This window comes from Lithobates pipiens, unplaced genomic scaffold (assembly GCF_037356315.1).
Source record: "Lithobates pipiens isolate NorthernLeopardFrog02 unplaced genomic scaffold, aLitPip1_a1.2 Scaffold_23, whole genome shotgun sequence".
NCBI classification, from domain to species: Eukaryota; Metazoa; Chordata; class Amphibia; order Anura; family Ranidae; genus Lithobates; species Lithobates pipiens.
The window spans coordinates 56,573,130-56,594,302 of NW_027507785.1; the positions used below are offsets into that span (position 1 = coordinate 56,573,130).

Here is a 21,173-nt window from a genome sequence, read left to right on the forward strand (position 1 = left end):
AGAGCAGAAGACCTAAGAGTTGAGCGATCAGCAGTGATGAGTATTGTTCATTTCTTGGACTAAGAGCTGGCTGGAGACAGCTGCTGGATCAGATTGATGCTGCAGCATTAGAGGTAAGTATGTGTGTTTGTTTTGTATACCCCATACATCTCCTCTAATCACCATATTCGTTTAAAAAAAAAAAAATCTAAAAGCCCCTTTACTTACCTAAATCTGTAGTCATGTGAAACACCGGGTCCCGTGTCTACTATCTTCTGGGCTGCAGAGAGGGAGGGACGTCTTCGAGGGTCCTTGTCATGGTAACGCTGAGACCCTCGATTTGTCTTTTTTTTCAGTAGAGGGGTCCTTGGGCTCCAAAACAGTGGATTAAGCCAGCACAGACTCTGCGTGTTACCTATAAATCTGAGTTTTTCCAATTTTTGTTTTCTTTCCAGAAGCATCTAATTTGTGGACCGGTGACAGTCCTCAGTCCACAGTTCCCGGTCAGCTGCGCTCAGTACTTTCAGTAAGTTATTTGTAAAGCTAAGTGCATGGTGTCTGTCATTGGAGTGTCACACATATAAAGTCAGTTCTCTGATATGATGAGGTGTATTAGAGGCTTGGAATATACATACAGTGAGGGGGAAAAAGTATTTGATGCCGTGCTGATTTTGTACGTTTGCCCACTGGCAAAGAAATGATCAGTCTAACATTTTTATAGTAGGTTTATTTTAACAGAAGAGAGACAGAATAACAACAAAAATATCCAGAAAAAACGCATTTCCCCCGCATCCAATTCGCACAGCAGGAGATTGTGACCGGCTCTCTATGGAGACGGTTCACGTATCTCCGCATCGACTCCGGTGCGAGTTGCACAGGAGTCCTGTGCGTCTTTTGGTCAATTTCTGGTCCAAATTCAGCAAAAAATTGGGGCAGAAATCGGACCTGAAACATTGAATGGAGATGCACCGGACTCCTGCTGTGAGCCGCTGTGTGTTCTAGTGTGAACCCAGTCCCCTATGTGATAGAAAAAAAAAACAAAAAAAGTTAAAGCAGAGTTCCAACCAAAAATTGAATTTCCGCGTGACCCCCTGACATGCCACATTTGGTATGTCATTTTTTGGGGGGAGAGCCGGGACCCTCTTTTCAGAGGGTCTGAGCTCCCACTTCCTCCCGGCGCACCACGGCACCGGAAAGGAGATCACTTCTCCCCCCTCCCTCTCGGCAATCATCTGGGACACGTCACAGGTCCCAGATGATTTCCCGGCCAGTCACGGCTCACGCATGCGCAGTGGGTGCTCGGCTAGGAAGCCACAGCCGGGTGCCCACAGTTACAATATCAACGCCACACAGGAGGGGGAGACGAGGGGGGGCTTCGTTCCCCCGCATCGCTGGACCCTGGGACAGGTAAGTGCCCGATCATTAAAAGTCAGCAGCTGCAGTATTTGTACCTGCTAACTTTTAATTTTTTTTTTTAAGCAGAACTCCGCTTTAAGTAAAAAAAAAAAAAAAAATAAGAAATCGTATAAAATTTTTAAGTTACACCTAAGCACATAAAATCCCACCCCTCCAAATTGAGGCCCCCTCACATATATTCATGTACAAACATAAACACATGTCGGGGCACCTAAACCTGAAAACAGGTCCATTTCAGGTCCGAATTTAGGCAAAAATTCGGGCTGAAATCGGACCTGGAACTGGGAGCGAGGACGCACCGGACTCCTACTGTGAGCCGCTGTGTGCTCATATGTGAACCCAGCAAAGAGATGACCTTATCAACATAGTGCTGCTCCTTCACTTTCAAATCACAAGCTGGGGGGGTGTGGGCTGATCCAGCTGTTTTACTTGCCTGCTACGTACATCTCCGCACTGGATGGACAAAAATACAAATCCTTTGCCAGATAAAGACGGCTCCTTCCTATGTATTCAATCTGTGTATTGAGCTGTTCCTTGGAGTTCAGCTTTAACATAACAGATCTGACGAACACGGCTTATTTTTCTTCTTTCACAGCTTACGGAAGTCCCAGATGCACAAAGCTTCCGTCATGAAGTACGGGGACTGCGTACAAGGTTATACTACTTTTCTGTGAATTACAGAGTCATGTCATGGTGTGCTGAGACTTGTAGTTATAAAAAAAAAACGAAATAACTGTTGTTTCATATGAGGCCCGGTTCACAGTGATGCGACAGTCGATCCGATTTTGGAGCAATTGTTGCATCAGAATTCGAGTCTCATTCTGTATAAATGAAACCATTGTGATCGGTGCGACTTGAGTCGCACCAACTGAGAAAAAGGTTAGAAGAATGGGGAAAAAGGGAAAAGCACCCACAGTGCCACATCCGTATATATCAAGGGGAACAAAAGGGAAGGATACCAAATAGGTACCAAGAGGTCGGACTTTTAAGGCATGGAAACAGATAAGGAGATCGCAAAAAAATATTGTTTATTAATGAAAAAAATAGATAATATCATAACAGTGTTCAAAATAGATTAAAAATCATATAAAATGATACATCTGTACATTGAGCCCTTGTGCGTCGATGCACAAGGGCTCAATGTACAGATGTATCATTTTATATGATTTTTTTATCTATTTTGAACACTGTTATGATATTATGTATTTTTTCATTAATAAACAATATTTTTTTCGCTATCTCCTCATCTGTTTCCATGCCTTAAAAGTCCGACCTGTTGGTACCTATTTAGTGTCCTACCCTTTTGTTCCCCTTGAGAAAAAGGTTCCTCCACTACTTTTGGTCCAACTTTGGGATGACTTGTATTGACTTCTATTACAGAAGTTGCATGCAAGTCGTTCCCAAGTCTCGCTGCGATCCGACTTCAAAGTGGGTGCAGTGTGAACCAGGCCTGAAACTCCAGTCTGGTGTTTTACTAAGTAAACGATATGCAGTACAGCCCCTGACGTTTAGTATTGTTCAGTCTTTAGCTCCCAATGGGATGTCCGTTTTGCAACCTCTGATCCGGTAGTCACCCTCATCATAAACAAGCCAATAGGGGTTGAGTTACTGAAACTGGAGAATGCTAAATCTGGTGCAGCTCTGCATAGAAGCCAATCGGCTTCCAGGTTTTACTTAATTGAACAAGCTGAAGTTAGAAGCTGATTGGCTACCATGCACAGCCGTACCAGATTCTGAGAGCTCCAGTTTTAGTAAATCTCCCCCAAAGACATCGCTAAGGCTGGGTTCACATTATTGTGACTTGGATGTGGATTTCTCTGCATCCAATTCGCATAGCAGGAGATTGTGACCGACTCTCTACGGAGACGGTTCACACATCTCCGCAGCAGCTCCGGTGCAAATTGCACAGGAGTCCTGTGCATATTTTGGTCCATTTCATTTCCATATTCAGCCAAATATTTGGGCTGAAATGGTGAATGGAGACGCACTGGACTCCTGCTGGGAGCCGCTGCGCTCTATAGTGTGAACCCAGCCTCAAGCAAGCCATAGATGATGACATTTTCTTTCCTACAACCATGGGTTGCAGAAAAGAATGTCGCTCGATTCCTCCATCAACATAGTGTTGATAGGGAAATCCCTCCTAAAGCACCATTGTGTTCTGCCCGTGGAACACAATGATCACTGCTAGCGGTTTTAGCTGCTGGCAGTAATCGCATGGAAAAAAAAATATCTGACAAGCTGGTTGTACTGAAGCCCATCGATGGATGGACTTCAATACAACCAGGCTACCCACTGATTGATTGAATCTCACTCGGTCCTTGCTGAACAAGTTGAGATTAGATCCATCTATGGCCGACTTTAGAAACCGTTTTTGGCTGCTGAAGCCTAATTGGTTTGTCCTGTATACATATTGGCTGCCGGTGTCTGATGGCCGATCTGTCTGTATACATATTGGCTGCCGGGGTCTGATGATTGGTCTGTTCTGTCTACATATTGGCTGCCAGTGTCTGATGATTGGTCTGTTCTGTATACATATTGGCTGCCAGTGTCTGATGATTGGTCTGTTCTGTCTACATATTGGCTGCCGGTGTCTGATGATTGGTCTATTCTGTATACATATTGGCTGCCGGTGTCTGATGATTGGACTGTTCTGTATACATATTGGCTGCCGGTGTCTGATGATTGGTCTGTTCTGTCTACATATTGGCTCGCGGTGTCTGATTGGTCTGTTCTGTATACAGGTGACAGCTGGGATGAAATTATTGACTCTCTCACTTCAGCTGCAATCAAGTTTGAGTTGATGGCAACACCTCATCGTACACAGGTATAAAAAAAAAATCAACTCGCCTTCAAATTAAATTTATTTTTTATCAGATTTTTATTGGGTATTACAATGTATAAAGTATACACATTTCAAGGTCAAGTGTTACATAGGGTGGTTGTAACCAATACAAAATAGTAAACAGGTATTATCAATCAAAAGGGTGTTCACTGCAGCATGAAAATAATATATGTAATAATTGATTAAAGTGGTTGTAAACCATACCTCCCAACTTTTTGAGATGTGAATGAGGGACACCTATCAGCAAAAGTATGCAGGAATAGGACATACCCCCCTTGCCACGCCCCCTTAAAGGAGAATTGTACAAAAAAAAAATACAAGATTGATTGAACCCACAAGTGCTTTTTTACCACTACTATTCCTTTATATTGGCTTTTGGAATTTACAAATGCAGCAATTTAGAAATCAGATGAAAGGTTTAGCACTAGAAAACACTTTTTGATAGATAAAAAGTACATTTTATATACAACTATATAGATCAGACAAAAATAAGGGACAAATGGGGAGGAATGAGGGACAGAGGGACATTGCTCTAAATCAGGGACAGTTAGGAGCTATTTGTAAACCTCAGACATTAAAGTGGAGGGCCACCCTGAAAAAAAAAAAATATTAAAAATTACAAAGAAATCTAAAAAAAAAAAAAAAATGAAAAAATTTTATTTTTATTTTTTTACTTACCAGAAGTGCCTGTTGCTAGGCACATAATCCTAATCTTCCTCTTCCACAGAGATCTTCTGTCTTCTCTCCTCCGTGCGGCGTCTTCTGGGTAATGGGTCGCGCTGTGTTCTGGGAACTGTGTGTTCCAGAACACAGCGCGTCCCATTCACAAAGCGCTGCGTGACTCGCGCTTGCGCAGTAGGAAAAGGGCAGTGAAGCCGTAAGGCTCCACTGCCTGTTTCCCTTACAAGGAATGGCGACGCCGGGACCCGAGAGCCGAGGGACGGGTCGGCCTCAGGCGGCCGACATCGCGGGCGCCCTGGACAGGTAAGTGGGCTGATTAAGTCAGCAGCTGCAGTGTTTGCAGCTGCTGACTTTTTTTTTTTTTTTTTTTAAACGGCCCTCCGATTTAAGTGTTATTAAACCCACAGCAGGAAATTCAGTCTGTATATGCAGCATAGCATGCTTGTTATGCTCACTGTGGATATTAAGTGGTTATTCCCCTGCATTGTGTAAAAAGGCTGTTTGATCCTGTATGCATAGATCCTACCCCTCCTGGACTGTCTATCTAGGCAAGGCCAGGCAACTTGCACATGCTCACTTGTGTCGTTTATGCTGGAGAGAACATGTACATGTTCTCAGAGCTAGCCAGGTGACATTCTATTGATATCACACATGTGGGTGTGTATACAGGCTGTAGTGGAAATCTCCTCCTACCTGAACTCTTAGCAGCACTGGAGAAACTGTGCAGTTTATCATGTAACCGTGTTATACAGATCATCCAAAAAGGTATACAGTGTCAATATTTGAATGTGAAAAGAAGATTTATAACCTGTGGGGGGGCGGATGAACTGTTTTCATATTACTGGGTTTAGTAACACCTTAACCACTTCAGCCCCGAAAGGATTTGCCCCCTAAATGGCCAGGCCATTTTTTGTGATACAGCACTGCGTCGCTTTAACTGACAATTGTGTGATCGTGCGACACTATACCCAAACAAAATTGACGTCCTTTTTTACTGATGATATATATTCTTCTACATATTTTTGGTTAAAAAAAATTACAATAGGCGTATATATATATATAGATTGGTTTGCACAAAAGTTACCGCGTCTACAAATTACGGGATAGATTTAGGGACTTTTTTTTAAATGATTGTTTTTACTGGTAATGCCAGCGATCTGCGATTCTTAGGGGCACTGCGACATTGCGGTGGACAAATCTGACCCCAAGTGACACTTTTTGGGGACCAGTGACATTATTAAATTGATCAGTGACTTAAAAATACAGTGATCAATCTATAAATGACACTTGCAGGGAAGGTGTTAACAATAGGGGGCTATCAAGGGGTTAACTGTGTTCCCTGGGTATGTTCTAACTGTAGGGGGGGGTGGGCTGCCAGGGACATGACAGAGATCGCTGTTCGTGATCTCTGGGAACAGTAGCTCTCTGTCATATCATTAGGCAGAACGGAGAATCGCCTTGTTTGCATAGGCAGTTCCCCCGTTCTGCTTCTGTACACCGCGATCGCAGATCGACATTGAGGCTGCGGGCGCGGTCGGCGCACGTCCGCTATTTTCCTTGCACAGACCGACGTACAGGTACATTGGTTCGTGCAGGAGAGCCGACCTAACGCGAGTATATCTGCGTGAGCTGGTCGCCAAAGTGGTTAAATATGAACAAACGGAGAGCGGCTATCCAACGGGGCACTCGTGAAGAGCAGGAGCCAGGAGCGCTATTGAGGGACCCCAGAAGAGGAGGATCAGGGCCACTCTGTGCAAGTTGAGAAGGCAAGTATAACATGTACCGTATGTATCGGCGTATAACACGTGGCGGCGTATAACACACACCCCAAGTTTAGGAGGGACGTTTAAGGAAAAAAACGTAGTTAAATGCCCGTCAATGCACCCTTGTCAGTGTCCATCTGCAGCCTTGTCAGTGTCCATCTGCAGCCTTGTCAGTGTCCATCTGCAGCCTTGTCAGTGTCCATTTGCAGCCTTGTCAGTGTCCATTTGCAGCCTTGTCCGTGTCATTTGCAGCCTTGCCGTTTAAAAATTGGCGCCGCCGAGATACAGAGCCGGTTTTCCAGTCTACCTCGGCGGCTCACACGGGACTGCGAGAGCGGCCGAAAGCCGTCGAGAGGCTCACAATCGGCGGGGGATCTGCGTATAACGCGCACTCACAATTTTCCCCTGATTTTAAGGGGGAAAAAGTGTGTGTTATACGCCGATTAAATACGGTGTGGTTTTTTTTTTTTTTTTTTTAAACGAACATTTACATATCGTTTAATGCAGATTGAAAAAAAAAAAAACATTTAGACTTTATTACTACTTGAAGGCTTGTTGGTTGCAAGGCAGTGTAGCGTAATGTAGACCTCGTTGTAATTGACCCGGTCTTGTGAAGCAACAGAGAAGTTTAGGGGGTTGATTTTTGGGGTACTTCATCCATTGGGAGGTGTCCCATGTACAGCCTCCTATCTATTCAGTTTTGTAATAAGTCTGTCTAAGGTAGTGAGGTGGGGGGAGGAAATGCTTCAACCGAGGGTTCCCATATTGTACCATCTCAGTGTGTGCCATCCATATTATTGTGAGAAGGGACTAAGCAGGGGTGGGCAAAACTGTGGCTCTCCAGTTGTTGAGGAATTACCAAGTCCCATCATGCCTCTGCCTCTGCGAGCCATGCTTGTGGCCATCAATCTTGTAATGCCTAATGGGACATGTAGTTCCACCGCGGGAGGGCCTCAGTTTGCCCACTCCTGAACTAAAGCCCTCTGTGCATGGCATAGTAAAGCCTTCTAAGTTCCTTCTGATCATAACCTGTATGGTCTAATTTGGGCCCCAAGCAATACTCCATAGAAGCCATGGTTTCTATATACTGCACTGATGATGCCCAAAAAGCCTGAAACAGCTGTATGCAGTTTGGCATAAGTGGCTCTATAACATTATGGTTATATTTGCGTTATACACCAGCAGTTCTTGATGTGAATCCGGCCAATGGGGTGTAAAGGAACACTTTACATGGCCCCTCCCACTATCCCAAAATGAGGGAATAATCTTCTTATTTTTGGGAGATGCGATGAAACGAGACATGGCAATGTCTTCTCTAAGAAGGCTTTACTCTGCTGCACTCATGTCATATTAATAAGGCCCGATCTTCTCATCTGACCCAATTAAAAGTCTTTTTATTTTTTATATTACATTCCAGGTAAACCTGAATTTAGAAGACACAAACATTACAACGAAAGGAACGAAAAGCGGGGCGTTTGTGATGTATAACTGTGCCCGGCTCTCCACGCTGTTTGACAGCTACAACAATGCCGTCAGCCAAGGTACAGAGTCCAGAGGGTTACATGCGGACAGATAGGTCAGCAGTGTGGGGGTGGGAGCGTAGTTCTGGGGTGGCAAGGGGGGCGGGGTAATGTAGGAGTGCTAAACGTAATTTGGGAGTGGTCACTTCATTGTCTCCTCCCTTTTTTTCAGGACTGTATCCAGAATTTTCACCAGCTGCTGATTTCAACTATTCCAGCCTGAGCGAGGAGGTGAGGATGTGGAGATTTCATCCCTGACCAGGCTTTAAAGCCATTGTAAATGTACATTCTTTTTTTTTTTTTTTTCCCTAAAATAAAAAAAAAAACACTTTATACTTGCCTGCTCTGTGCAATGGTTTTGCACAGAGCAGCCCGGATCCTCCTCTTCTGGGGTCTCCCACCAGAGTACCCCAATAACAAGCCACTTGCTATGGGGGCACACGTGTGGGCTCTCTCCCAAACTGGGCTGCGTGCGTGCGTCCATAGAAACACACAGTGTGGCTCGGACCCCCCCCCAGCTCCCTCCGCACAGGAATTGATTGACAGCAGCAGGAGCCAAAGGTTCCTGATGCTATCGGCAAAGCCTGTGAGATGAGGGAGAGGGGAGAAGAGCTGCTGCGGATTGGATAGTGTTGGATCGAGAGAAAACTCGGGTAAGTGGTTAAGGAGGATGCCGGGGGGGGGGGGGGGGGGGGGACTGCTATTGAAAGTTTTTTTTTTTTTTTTTATTACCCTAAGGCAGAGAATACATTAAAGGGGTTCTAAAGGCATAAGTTTATTTTTACCCTAATGCATTTTGTGCATTAGGGTAAAAAGAAAACTGCCACTGTCTGTGCCTCCCATCCCCCCTCCCCCCCCCCCCCCCTAGACCCTTACCTGACACCACTCTTGATCCAGTGCTGTCCCTTCTCAGCTCTTTCCCTGGATTTACAGACTTTACTGAGAGCACCAAGAGCCATTTGCTACTGCTGCTGTAAGTGAAATCCTTTGAGGAGGGAGCTGGGGGCAGGGCCAAGCCACACTGTGTGTGTGTCTATGGACGCACACAGCCCAGCTCAAGAGTGAGCCCATACAAGTGCCATGAGAGCAGACAAGTCTAACATGTTTATTTTAATTGTTAAACGCTTTACAATCACTTTAGGGTAAATAAAACCTTTAGAACCAAGTGAGCCAAAGGTTCTAACGGCAGAAGTTTTTTTTTTATCTTAATGCATTCTATGCATTAAGATAAAAAACCTTCAGTGTGCAGCAGCCCCCCAAATACTTACCTGAGCCCCATCTGGATCCAGCGGTGTTGCACGAGAACCTTAGCTGCCCGGGACTCTCCCTCCTGATTGGCTGAGACACAGCAGCGGGTGCCATTGGCTGCTGTCAATCAAAGGGACGGAACCCGGGACGGGTTCCTTGTCTGAATGGACACACAGAGCAGCCGCTCGGCTTGGGTGCCCCCATGGCAAGCTGCTTGTTGTGGGGGGCGCTAAGCAGGAGGGGAGTGGCTAGGAGCGCATACAAGGGATCTGAGAAGAGGAGGATCCGGGCTGCTCTGTGCAAAACCATTACACAGAGGAGGTACCGTTATTTATCGGCGTATAATACATGACGGCGTATAACACGCACCCCAAGTTTAGGAGGGAATGTTAAGGAAAAAAACTTTTAGGAGGGAAGTTTAAGCAAAAAAACTTGCGTTTGAATTCCCATCAATGCAGCCTTATCAGTGTCCATCTGCAGCCTTGTCCATCATTGCAGCCTTGTCAATGTCCATCTGCAGCCTTGTCCATCATTGCAGCCTTGTCAATGTCCATCTGCAGCCTTGTCAGTATCTATTTGCAACCTTGTCATTGCAACCTTGTCAGTGTAATTTGCAGACTTGTCAGTGTAGCCTTGCCATTTAAAAATGGCGCCGCCGAGATATACGATATACATCCGAGCGCCGCGGAGATACACAGGACATCTGGCTCTGTATCTCGGCGGCGCTCGGATGTTCTCGGTGGCTTTTGCCCGCTCTTGTAGTCCCACCAACTACAAGAGAGTGGCCAAAAGCCGCCGAGAACGCCCGAAAGCGGCCGAGAGGCTCACAATCGGCGGGGGATCGGCGTATACGATGCGATTTTTCCCCTGATTTTAAGGGGAAAATAGTGCATGTTATACGCCGATCAATACGGTAAGTATAACATGTTTGTTATTTTTAAATAATAATAATAAAAAAAAAACACGACTTTATAATATCACTTTCACTATTTTATGTCCAGAGATCATTGGAACTTAGTTGTCCAGGCCAACATTTGCACCATCAGTATGCGTTGGTGAACGGTACAATTGCTTTACAGCTGGCGATACACTATACAATCTGATTGTGCCATCCCACTTCCAATTACTATATAGTACAAAGGACAGCCTGAAGAGATACAGATTGAGTGGACTCATTAGGTGTTACATTTTTTTTTTAGTTGCTGAAATGCATTATTGATTCAGTGTATTCACCAAAACAACTGCCCAATAGATAAGCCAATCTACACTGCGAATAGGATGTAACCATTTATACGACTTTGATATACACATTTTTCTATGTACACCAAAACTTCTAAACAACAGGTTATACCAAAAATTATTAAAAATAAGTTGGTTGATGTAAATTAATTCTAAAATATATTTTCAAATGTGAAACAAAAAAAACGGTGAAATAAAAAAAATGACGTGTTTTTTCAAATCTTCAATACGGTATAGCGCTCAGTGGCTTTGCCATGCTTTGAATGTAGCTGCCTCTAGCACCATCTAGTGGCTTTACTTAGAAACTGCATGAGCCCTCTCTATAAATAGCTACCACTTTCTGCTTTGGATGGTCTCTTATTAAGGAGAACACATATGTCGCTCACGTCTCCTGTTTTTGTCACACAGGGAGAATGGCTCCTGCTCTTTAATTACATCCTAATGTTCCCAGAGGTCCTAAACGAGGCGGCACAGATCTCACTGACGTCCCCAGGCATCCGGCTCATAGCCAGCACCGAAGCGGTAAGAGCTCTCAGGGGGAAAGGTTCATTGTTTGCAGGTGAGGGGGAGGATCCCAAAATCCTGATACCTCTGTAGGTCATGTCCTCATTCTCCACTGAACTCTCACTGCAGACGTACCTGAGACAGGATAGCTTTGCATGTTTTTCACATATTACCTTAGAAAAAAAAAGACTTACAAAGGTAGCTAAAGTAATCAAGGATAAAATATTAAAAACTGAACCAACCATTTAAAGCAATATTAAACCCTAAAAAAACAAGAATGTAATATATTGCATCGTACCAATCATTAGATGTGGTGGCTGCATTCGTTTTCTTTTATTTATTTTTTTTTTAAGCTTTTCCCTCTCTGTTTTTCTCTGGTGATCTGGCTGGTAACACTATTCATGTATTAGAGCGCCCCTACTCCTGGATAAAGGCACACGGGGGGCACCTTTGGACATCAGCTTTGTCAGTCTGGTGGGAGTGCAGTGTTGGATATACTAGCAGATTTAGATACACTAACAAACTGAAGCCAAACGCCAGCGAGCTATAAAAATGCACTGATTACTGTAAAAATGCTAACACTAACAACTAAATGTAAGGCTAACACTAGGGGGACGATCAAGGGGTTAAATGTGTTCCCTCGTGTGTTCTAACTGAAGGGGGGATGGGATTCTCTAGGGGAGATGACAGATCGCTGTTCTTACTTTTAATGAACATACGATCAATCTTTTCTCCCCTCAGAGAACCCGGGATCTGTGTGTTTACACACACAGATCCCGGTTCTCGGTGTGTCACGAGCGATCGTGGGAGCCCGGCGGTCATCGCGCCCGCCGGGCACTTGCATCGGCTCCGGGGACGCACACGCCCCTAGTGGCCACAGGGCGAAGCGACGTAACATAACGTCATTTTGCCCAGCCGTGGCCATTCTGCCGCAGTAAAACTGAGGCGGCTGGTCGGCAAGTGGTTAGGCCAACCCATGGTTACCAAACCCAAAGGAATTTGTCGTGGGTGTCTGAAAGGATAGCTGTCAGCTTTTCATTTACCATAATATCATTCATACCATTTTTAACCACCTCAAAACTAAGTACAGGTGTCTTCCATGCCCTTGCTATAGTTAACTTTGGTTGCAGTAAAGAGATGTAGCGCTAGCTGACGCTCCGGGCGAAGCAATTCTGCAATCGGTTTGCAAAGAAGAGCTTCATAGGGGTCCCTTTTGAGATTGGTATGGAACATGTTGCGGAGAAGAGTGTAGACTCTGACCCATAATCTGCATACCTTCGGGCATGTCCACCAAATGTGCGCCATAGTGCCCTCCTGGGAACATCCTCGTAAAACAAAAAGGAGTGTAAGTAAACACCCCCCCCCCCCCCCCCCCTATCGTTTTCAGCCAAGGAAGCTGCCATCTTTGCCTCTGTTTAAAGTGGAGTTCCACCCTGAAATTATTTTTTTTTTTTTATCTGAATCTGAGGATTTTTTTTTTTTTTTATACTTACCCGAATCATCCTGTTGCTATGTAGTCCTCTTAATCTGCCACTTCCTGGTCTGCGGAGCTCCTCGTCACTTCCTCCCTCGCCTGTGCTCCTGGGAAATGATGTGTCATCATTTCCCAGGAGTCTGTGGGCAGTACTGTGAGAAAAAAATCGTGTTATTTCCTTACAGGAAATGACCCGATTTAAGGCGGATCACAGTGCAGAGATGTGTTTATCTATGTTGCCATAACAACGTGGGGCGGGACCTTCCTCCGTCGCTGCCCGTTGTTATGGCAACTTTAGAAACAATCGGCGCTATGCCGCCGGTGAATCGCGCATGAGCGAGATCGAGGGGTACCTAGGATGCACTTCTCCAAAGCTTATGCAGGAGACATCGATTGGGCTTTAAAAGTAATTTTCTAGATTAAAAAAAAATGTTGTTAACTTGTAAACAACAAATCTCAGAAAGAGGCTCGGTCCTTAAGTGGTTAAAACGCATTCTATACAAGATTTGCTCAGATGGGGGCGTACTTTTTGTTTCATTTTGAACTACCTTGTTGGATGTTTTGTCTTTTTTTTCCTTTTCACAGTTTTTATTTTAAATGATTATTCTTTGTGTTTGACCCCCCCCACCACCACTACTTCAGTGTTTTCTGGGTAATTCATCAAGATCATGTATCTAATCAGGAGTTCTAACTTCACTTTTGACTGTATACACAACCCAGGTTGGTGACTCCTCTAATACTGAAGCCCAGAGGGTCAGTATAACAGCACAGTCACTTGTTTCAACCAGGGGCAAGTGTGACAACGTATAAGCACAATTGAAAGATAGTTGTCACCCCGTAACAGGAAGTGCCTGAACAAGGACCCTCATGGCAGGATCATTCTTTAATGAAAGTCACAGATTTGAAATATTGTAAACAATGTTTGAATTGACATTAACACGTAAAAGCTTCTATGATATTTTAGCAGTTTGGCTTACACCTGTTTTAAATTGGACCAGGTTTCTTCTTTAATATGAATATTTGTTTGATTCTAGATATGCAAATTCCTTGTCAATCTCAGTATGGACTTCAGCTGCTATTATAACAGAGTGCATGTCCTGGGGGTAAGTGGCGCTCGATAAGTGAATCTCTTCAAGGATATCTAAACCCGAAAACAAAAATCAAATGTAATGCAGCTTACCATTTATTAGATGTGGTTGGCTGTATTTGTTTTATGCTTTTTAGGCTAAGAATATTTTCAGCAAGTACAGAAAATAGCAAAGGGAGAGCGGACGGGGACTCCAAAATTCTGTGTACCAATGATCTAATCCCCCACTGAGCAGCTATTTAAAAAATAAAAACTTCTTTGGGTTCTGTATGTTCAGTGAGGGCCGGGGGGACAGAAAGCGGACTATTTAACCCCTTATGGGTTTAGGCGGATTAATCTGCAGCAGCGCTCCACACAGTTACATTGAAGGTCGGCCTCTTCTATATCATTCACTATATCACTATGACTGGGGCCAGTCGGAAGCGCTTCTGCGGATTAATCCGCCTAAACCTGAAAGTGGTTAAATAGTCCCCTTTCTGTCCCTTGGCACTCACTGAACATGGGGGACCCAAAGGTTTATTTTTTATTTTTAAATAGCTGCACAGCGGAGGGATTAGCTCATTGGTACACAGAATTTTGGAGTTCCCGCCCGCTCTACCTCTGGCCCCCTCACTGAGTTACTCCTAACCCCAATTGCCCAGGAGGAAGGGACAGGACCAAATGTATCAGCAGTGCTCAGCTGGTCCCAGGCCCCCAGCACCAGAGGATTCACCTGCATGAGAAGATGCATCCCAACAATCCCAGCCCTCAACCCCTATCCTACCCCACCCTCAACTACCCTCCCCTCACTTACCCCCCTACCCCCCCCCCCTTTGCCCGCACCTACCCCCTACTCCCCCCCCCCCCCACACACACACACACACACCCTGTCCTCACGTGCCCCTTTACCCCCACCCTGCCCTTCACCAACTCCCTAATCCCCCACCACCTCCCAAACCACCCCTCTTCCTAGGCAATAGGTATCAGTGAGTACTTTAAAAAAAAAAAAAGGTATCGGTACTCCTACTTGGTATTACCAAAATAGTACCGGTGCATCCCTATAATGCAGCCACCACATCTAAGGACCAGGGAATTGCATTGTATTAAATGTTTGTCTATTGGGTTTAGATATGATTTAAATCTGTACTCTGGGAAAAGTTTTAAAAATCCACCTTCCAGTGATCCCCCCATGCTGCAATGGTTAAATGCTTATTTTTGTCTAGGGCAGTGGCCCTTTGCTTATCTTTATCCGACCCTTGAGGCACAATTCCTCCCCACTGACACCAACAATGGGGCAATAATGTGTCCACTGATACCAATGATGGGGCACTATTCCTCTCACTGATACCAATGATGGGGCACTATTCCTCTCACTGATACCAATGATGGGGCGCTATTCCTCCCTCTGATACCAACAATGGGGCACTATTCCTCACTGATACCAATGATGGGTGACTATTCCACCCACTGACACCAAAGATGGGGCACTATTCCCCCCACGGACAACAATGGGGCACTATTCTTCCCACTGACACCAACAATGGGGCACTATTCTTCCCACTGACACCAACAATGGGGCACTATTCTTCCCACTGACACCAACAATGGGGCACTATTCTTCCCACTGACACCAACAATGGGGCACTATTCCTCCCACTGACACCAACAATGAGGCACTATTCTTCTACTGACATCAACAATGGGGCACTATTCCTACCACTGATACCAACAATAGGGCACTCTCCCTACCTGTCCCTCAAAGCCTCTTCTTTTTGGCGTTCCATTCAGACGTAATGTGGTGCCGTCATGTACAATGCAGGACTAGCAGTCCTGCATTGTAAGTGAGGATGCCAAGGGCTCGCCCACCACCCAGGAGCGTCAGAGGGAAGAGGAGGGGGGTGGCTGCCAGAGGAGCGAGTAAAAATGCTTTTTAATGGTTCCCCTGGACAAAGACATGTACTGCAATAGTTCAGCTTTAAGTACCACTGTGATTTTTCTTCTTCTCCTCCACAAAATGATGCTGTGTTCTTGGGCTTCTGTTCCCCTTCCAGGAGCCGTTGCCTCACCTCTTTGGTTTGATGTTTGCTCGCCTGCAGCTGATGAACGCTATTAGAAGTCTGCTGCATTCCGCACTGTCTACATTCCATATACAACCTCCAGCCCAGATATGAGTGTTGTGGGCAAAAAACTCCATACCTGGCTTGGTAAAGACAACACTGAACAGGGGAGCTGCGGGGTTGTCTGAGCCGATGCAGAAAATGCACTATTACCTTGGACATTGACAGTACCCTGCGCTGGGTGTTCAGAGGATTTTGTGCACTGAGATATCAGAGTGGTGTGTCGAGGGAGACCAAAGAAGAGACTGGAAGAAGAAAGGAGCATTTATTGTGGATAACCAGAGGCAGAAGCATAGGCTGCCATTGCTTAAAGGAGAAGTTCACCTTTTGGAACATGTTACATGTTCTAGCTCCCTGTGATCATGAAAAAGCTTATAGCGGTGCTCAAAGCCAAGACTTGAGTGTCTCCCTGCCAGTATGCAGAAGAGCAGGCGTCTGGCTCACTAATCCAAGACTGTCATAGTATCGTGCATAGGACACCTCTCGGACCGACCCAGCGCTTGCAAAATGTGTGGCCTCAGCCATCACTGCTCAGGCCACACCCCCTGATACATTTCACCGCACCCATTGAGCCCCGACTAAGCCCTGATGGGTGGGGCAAAGCGCATCAGAGGCGCGGCCGGAGCAGCGCTGACTGAGGCCACATATTTTGCAAGCACCGGGTCGGTCTGAGCGGTGTCTTATGCACGATGTTCCAGCTCCTGCCACCAGTTATACCAATCTCCTTCAGTGTGACAGCAGGCAGGGCATCTTCTCCCTGCACAGTCTTTTTTTTTATTTTTATTTTTATTTTTTTGTCTTTATTAAGAAAATGTTTCATACATAATACACAAAACTTTATACATATTAAAATCTTCCATACATCATCTTATTTATAAACCCCCTTCTCCCCCCTTTTCCTTCCCTTCCCCCCCTCGCCCTATCACAATCTGTTATCCTCATTTCCTTTTCTACTTCTGTCTATTTCACGCATACCCTGCGCATATTTCTCTGATGTTTTGAAGACCCTCCATTTCTCCCAGTTGCTCTATAACTTTCCTCCCATCCCTGCTCTCCGCTGCATAGGTACTCCATGTTACAGAAATGGTCTACTCTTTGTAGACACTTTTTTATACTTGGTTTCCTTCTATACAACCATTTTTTTTTATTTTTTTTTTGGAATTTGTCCTTTTGCTGCATTGAGCAGGAACAGGGCCAACGTTTTCTTATATTGTTTTCTTGTTTTATTTGTCCCATGAAACAAACAATTCCAGGGGGTTTTGTGGAATCCTCTCCTCCGTTACCACCTCGATATATTCAAAAAATTTCCTGCCAGTAGTCTTTTATTTTTGGGCACTCCCAACCAGGGCTGGACTGGGGCAAAAATTTGGCCCTGGACTTCACCCAGACCAGCCCACTTTAATTTTGAAAACAAGCACAAAAACAGTATATAAAACTATACGTAATTCTGCAAAAAAAAACATAAGTAGCATAACATAAGGAGTCCTCACTAGCCTCTTTTATTATTTCACATATTCTCCTCTGTATTTTTCTCATCTTTCTCACATCACTGCGTGAAGTTGAGGGCAAGCTGTGCAGCCATTACTTTGTCACTGAAACTGGCCCACTGAGCCATCGGCCCACCGGGAAACTCCCTGTAGTCCCAATGGCCAGTACATGCCTGCTCCCAACATATGTTGTGTATCATTGTTCCTGTTTGTTTACAATTCCTCCAGCACTGAGAGGACTTGGGCCTCTTTCACACGGACGATCCATTGAGGTCCGCCTGTTCGTTTTTTAGGCGGACCTGAGCGGACGCTCCGTAGACCTCTATGGAGCGTCGGATGTCAGCGGTGACAAGTCTGGTGACATCCGACCCGCTCCGATCGGGTCGGATGTCGGTGTGACGGAGGAAAAACCTATTTTTCCATCCGTCTGATGATCAGATCGGGTGATGACGGACTCTACGTCCTCATCCGATCTCCCATAGGGGAGAGCGGCGCTCTGGCAGGTCCGTCCCTGCGCAGTGTGCAGAGACAGACCTCTCATCTTCCTGCTCAGCGGGGATCGACGGAGCGATCCCCCGCTGAGCAGATAGGGCTCCGTACACGTCCGCGGGAAAGAGCCCTTGCTTGCCTGAAATTTGTTAATTCTCTCTGGTGTCAAATGCCAATGTACCATACACTTATAATTTGCCTCTATCGTGGTTATGTCAGATCCATAATTGTGTACAGCTCCTATCCTATATTTGTGTTTCGTCTAATTTTATGCCGAAGTCTTGTTCCCATTTTTCTATAAAAGGTAGAGTCCCATGTCCTTCTACTTCGGTTAGTATTTCATATGTTTGAGATATTCCATGTTTTAGAGCCGTTTTTATATCGCAAAGCTTTTCAATTGCAGTGTTAACGTTTTCTCATCTCTAATTGGTTGAGGGATTGTGCATACTAAATGTTTTATTTGCAAATATTCCCATTCATTGACCTGGTGCCACCCCGCGAGTCATTATTAAGACCCCTTTCACACTGGGGCATTTTTCAGGCGCTTTAGCGTTAAAAAAAAAGCGCGTGTGAAACGCTTGAAAGAAGCCTCATCTGCAATCTCAATGTGAAAGCCCAAGTGCTTTAAGAGCCCTTTCACAATGTCAGTGCCCGAAAAACGCTCATAAAGCGCCGCTTAAACTAGCAGCGCTTTACCAGTGTTTTTAACCCCTGCCAGTGGCCAAATAAAGGGTTAAAAACGCCCACAAAACGCTTTTCAGGCGTTTTGCAGGTGCTTCCCATTGATTTCAATGGGAAGGGGCGCTTTAGGAGCGGTGTATTCACCGCTCCAAAAGCGCTGCAAAGAAGCTGCTTGCAGGACTTTTTTTTTGACGCGCAGCACCTCAGTGTGAAGGCACTCGGGGTTTTACATTGGGATTGCAGTTGCGGCTTCTTTCAGGCGCTTTTTTTAAAGCTAAAGAGCCTGTAAAACGCCCCAGTGTGAAAGGGATCTCAGTGTGAAAGCACTCGGGCTTTTACATTGGGATTGCAGATGCGGCTTCTTTCAAGCGCTTTTTTTAACGCTAAAGCGCCTGAAAAACATCCCAGTGTGAAAGGTGTCTAAATTTAGCTTTGTCCTAATTTTGCCTTGCATAATAATGTACTTTTAATTATGCAGTTCCCATTCGATTTCCCAACCGTGTCCCATTCCCTGGGGTATCAAAATTTGTGCCCATTAATGTCACTACTTGGCTGCACAGCGGGATGGTGTTTGGAGGACGTGGGAGGCCAGTCTCCCTCACTGTAACCGTCACACACTATTCATGCGCCTATGCCCCTACACAAAGTGGTAATTGGCTGGTATGCTCAGGGGGGGGATACTTCCCGCTGCAATCCGCTCACGGATCGGTCCGGTCTGGTCTCCTCTCCCGCCACTGGAAAAAGGACCCCGCAGCTCAGACACTCAAACACTCCTCCCTGCACAGTCTTCTAGCCACTGTCACTTTTTGAAAAGAGCAGGGCGGTGCGGGGCTCCACCCACACGGCTGCATCATTGATGAATGAATGAACTACAAGTACCGTCAGCCACTGCGGCTGCTGACTTGTAGTTCTGAATGACCTTCAAGGGCACTGATGAATTCTCCTGTAGTTCATTCACAAGCCCTGCAGCTTTTAACAGACAAGCCAATATAAAGGTACGGGTAGAAAAGTGCAGGGCTTGTCTGCAGAAGCCTGACATTGCACCTCTGATCAGGAGTGCAATGCTTTCCAGGCTCCTGCAGGGAAAAATTGTAAATGCGCATTTTTTTTTCCTCTGCTAAAATATGTGAAATTATTATAATTTTTTTTTTTTTCAGGAAAGGTGAGCTTATCCTTTTATTGTTTTTTGCCCCACATATTCAATACTTTTTGGGTCACTGACCTGGAATGAGTGTGCTGCGTGCATATTAGAGCTGCACATTTAATCGCTAAAAAATCGTGATCTCGATTCAACCCCCCTGACGATCTCTATTGCAGTGTTTGCTTTCATATTATAAGTGGAGAGACTTATCTGCTCACTCAGCTGTCAAAAGAAAACATCAGGGCAGTCTGCCAAGTTTTTTTTTTGTTGTTGTTAATGGCAACCGGTTTGGTATTGAACATGTGCCAACTTTACTTTAATTAATTAATAATATATAACAAAAAATGTTTTTTAAAAAGTTACAAAACTGAGGATCATTGTAGATTCTGCAGACCTAGATTCTTCTTCTTTTTGGTTTCATTGAATTTATTAATTGTTGCCGTTTTGTCTAAACGGTTTTACAAATTATTTTCTGTTTTGAAGAAACGTCCCCATATCCAATCAAGCAACCATTCCGGGAAGTTGTGAAATTCCTTACATATTGCCTTGTCCTCATTGAGGTTATTTCCTTCAGCTTATCTTTTAACTCCTCCATTTCGCTCTTCAATCCCTCTCGCTCCTTCCTTGCTACCTCAGTCTTAAGGTTTATTTTAAACAAAATAATACTCATAACAACCAATCACCGCAATGACTAAGAAAACACATTTAGATGATGTGTGTGGCTGTGGTTTTTAGGCGTTTATAACATTATAGGGAGTTTTTTTAATGGAAAAAAAAAACGCCCAAAAAGTGCAAGAACGCTAATGTAAAAAACGTAGCTAAAAGGTCCTGTGTGCATGTACCCTTAAAGTGGTTGTAAACCCTTACAAACCACTTTGACCTACAGGTAAGCCTAGATTAAGGCTTACCTGTAGGTCCAAGAAATATCTCCTAAACCGCACGAGTATGCCGCTGCTAACGTCGATATGCCGTTAGTGGCGGCTCCCGTGCGCATGCGCGGGAGTGACGTCATCGCTACTCTGGCGCTGTGAGTGGCTGGAGCATCGATACCCAGAAGAAGATGGACGCTCCGTGCTACAGGGGACAGCAGCTCCTGTGTCAGGTAAGTGACACATAATGGGCTACTATGCGATGCATAGTAGCCCATTATGTGTCACTTACCTGACACAGGAGCCACTATGCTTTACCTTTGCAGGGAGACAAAGAGGAAGTAAACCCATCAGGGTTTACTTCCTCTTTAAACTGACCTGAAATATGTTCAGCCTATCAGTTCATGAGGATCAGGCTGTGTTTTGGAGGTAAAAAGCACACAGCACCCCATGTCCCTTGGGGCACTGATCCCAATCTCTGTGCTTCTTGGCTAGTGAAGCTTCGGAATGACCACCTTTTGTGTGTCAGTCATAGATTCACCTTATTTCCAGTGTGAGCATGCATTCTTTTAATTTGGAAGTTCTTATTTATGAAAATGTTTTGTTATTTTTGTCATTAAAGTTTTAACAATAAAAATAATTTGTATAAGGAAATAA

General features: G+C 44.9%; 1 protein-coding gene across 1 annotated transcript in view; it reads left to right on the forward strand.

Annotated features, from left to right (window-relative positions):
• The window catches only part of DALRD3 (DALR anticodon binding domain containing 3), a 38,846-nt gene extending 17,673 nt beyond the window's left edge, over positions 1-21,173 (forward strand). The window contains exons 6-13 of the mRNA XM_077451677.1: positions 435-505; positions 1,991-2,049; positions 4,137-4,219; positions 8,099-8,222; positions 8,374-8,432; positions 11,097-11,210; positions 13,701-13,769; positions 15,784-21,173. Coding sequence (XP_077307803.1) covers positions 435-505; positions 1,991-2,049; positions 4,137-4,219; positions 8,099-8,222; positions 8,374-8,432; positions 11,097-11,210; positions 13,701-13,769; positions 15,784-15,903 — 699 coding nt within the window. The 3' untranslated portion in view covers positions 15,904-21,173. The remainder of the gene's footprint in view (positions 1-434; positions 506-1,990; positions 2,050-4,136; positions 4,220-8,098; positions 8,223-8,373; positions 8,433-11,096; positions 11,211-13,700; positions 13,770-15,783) is intronic.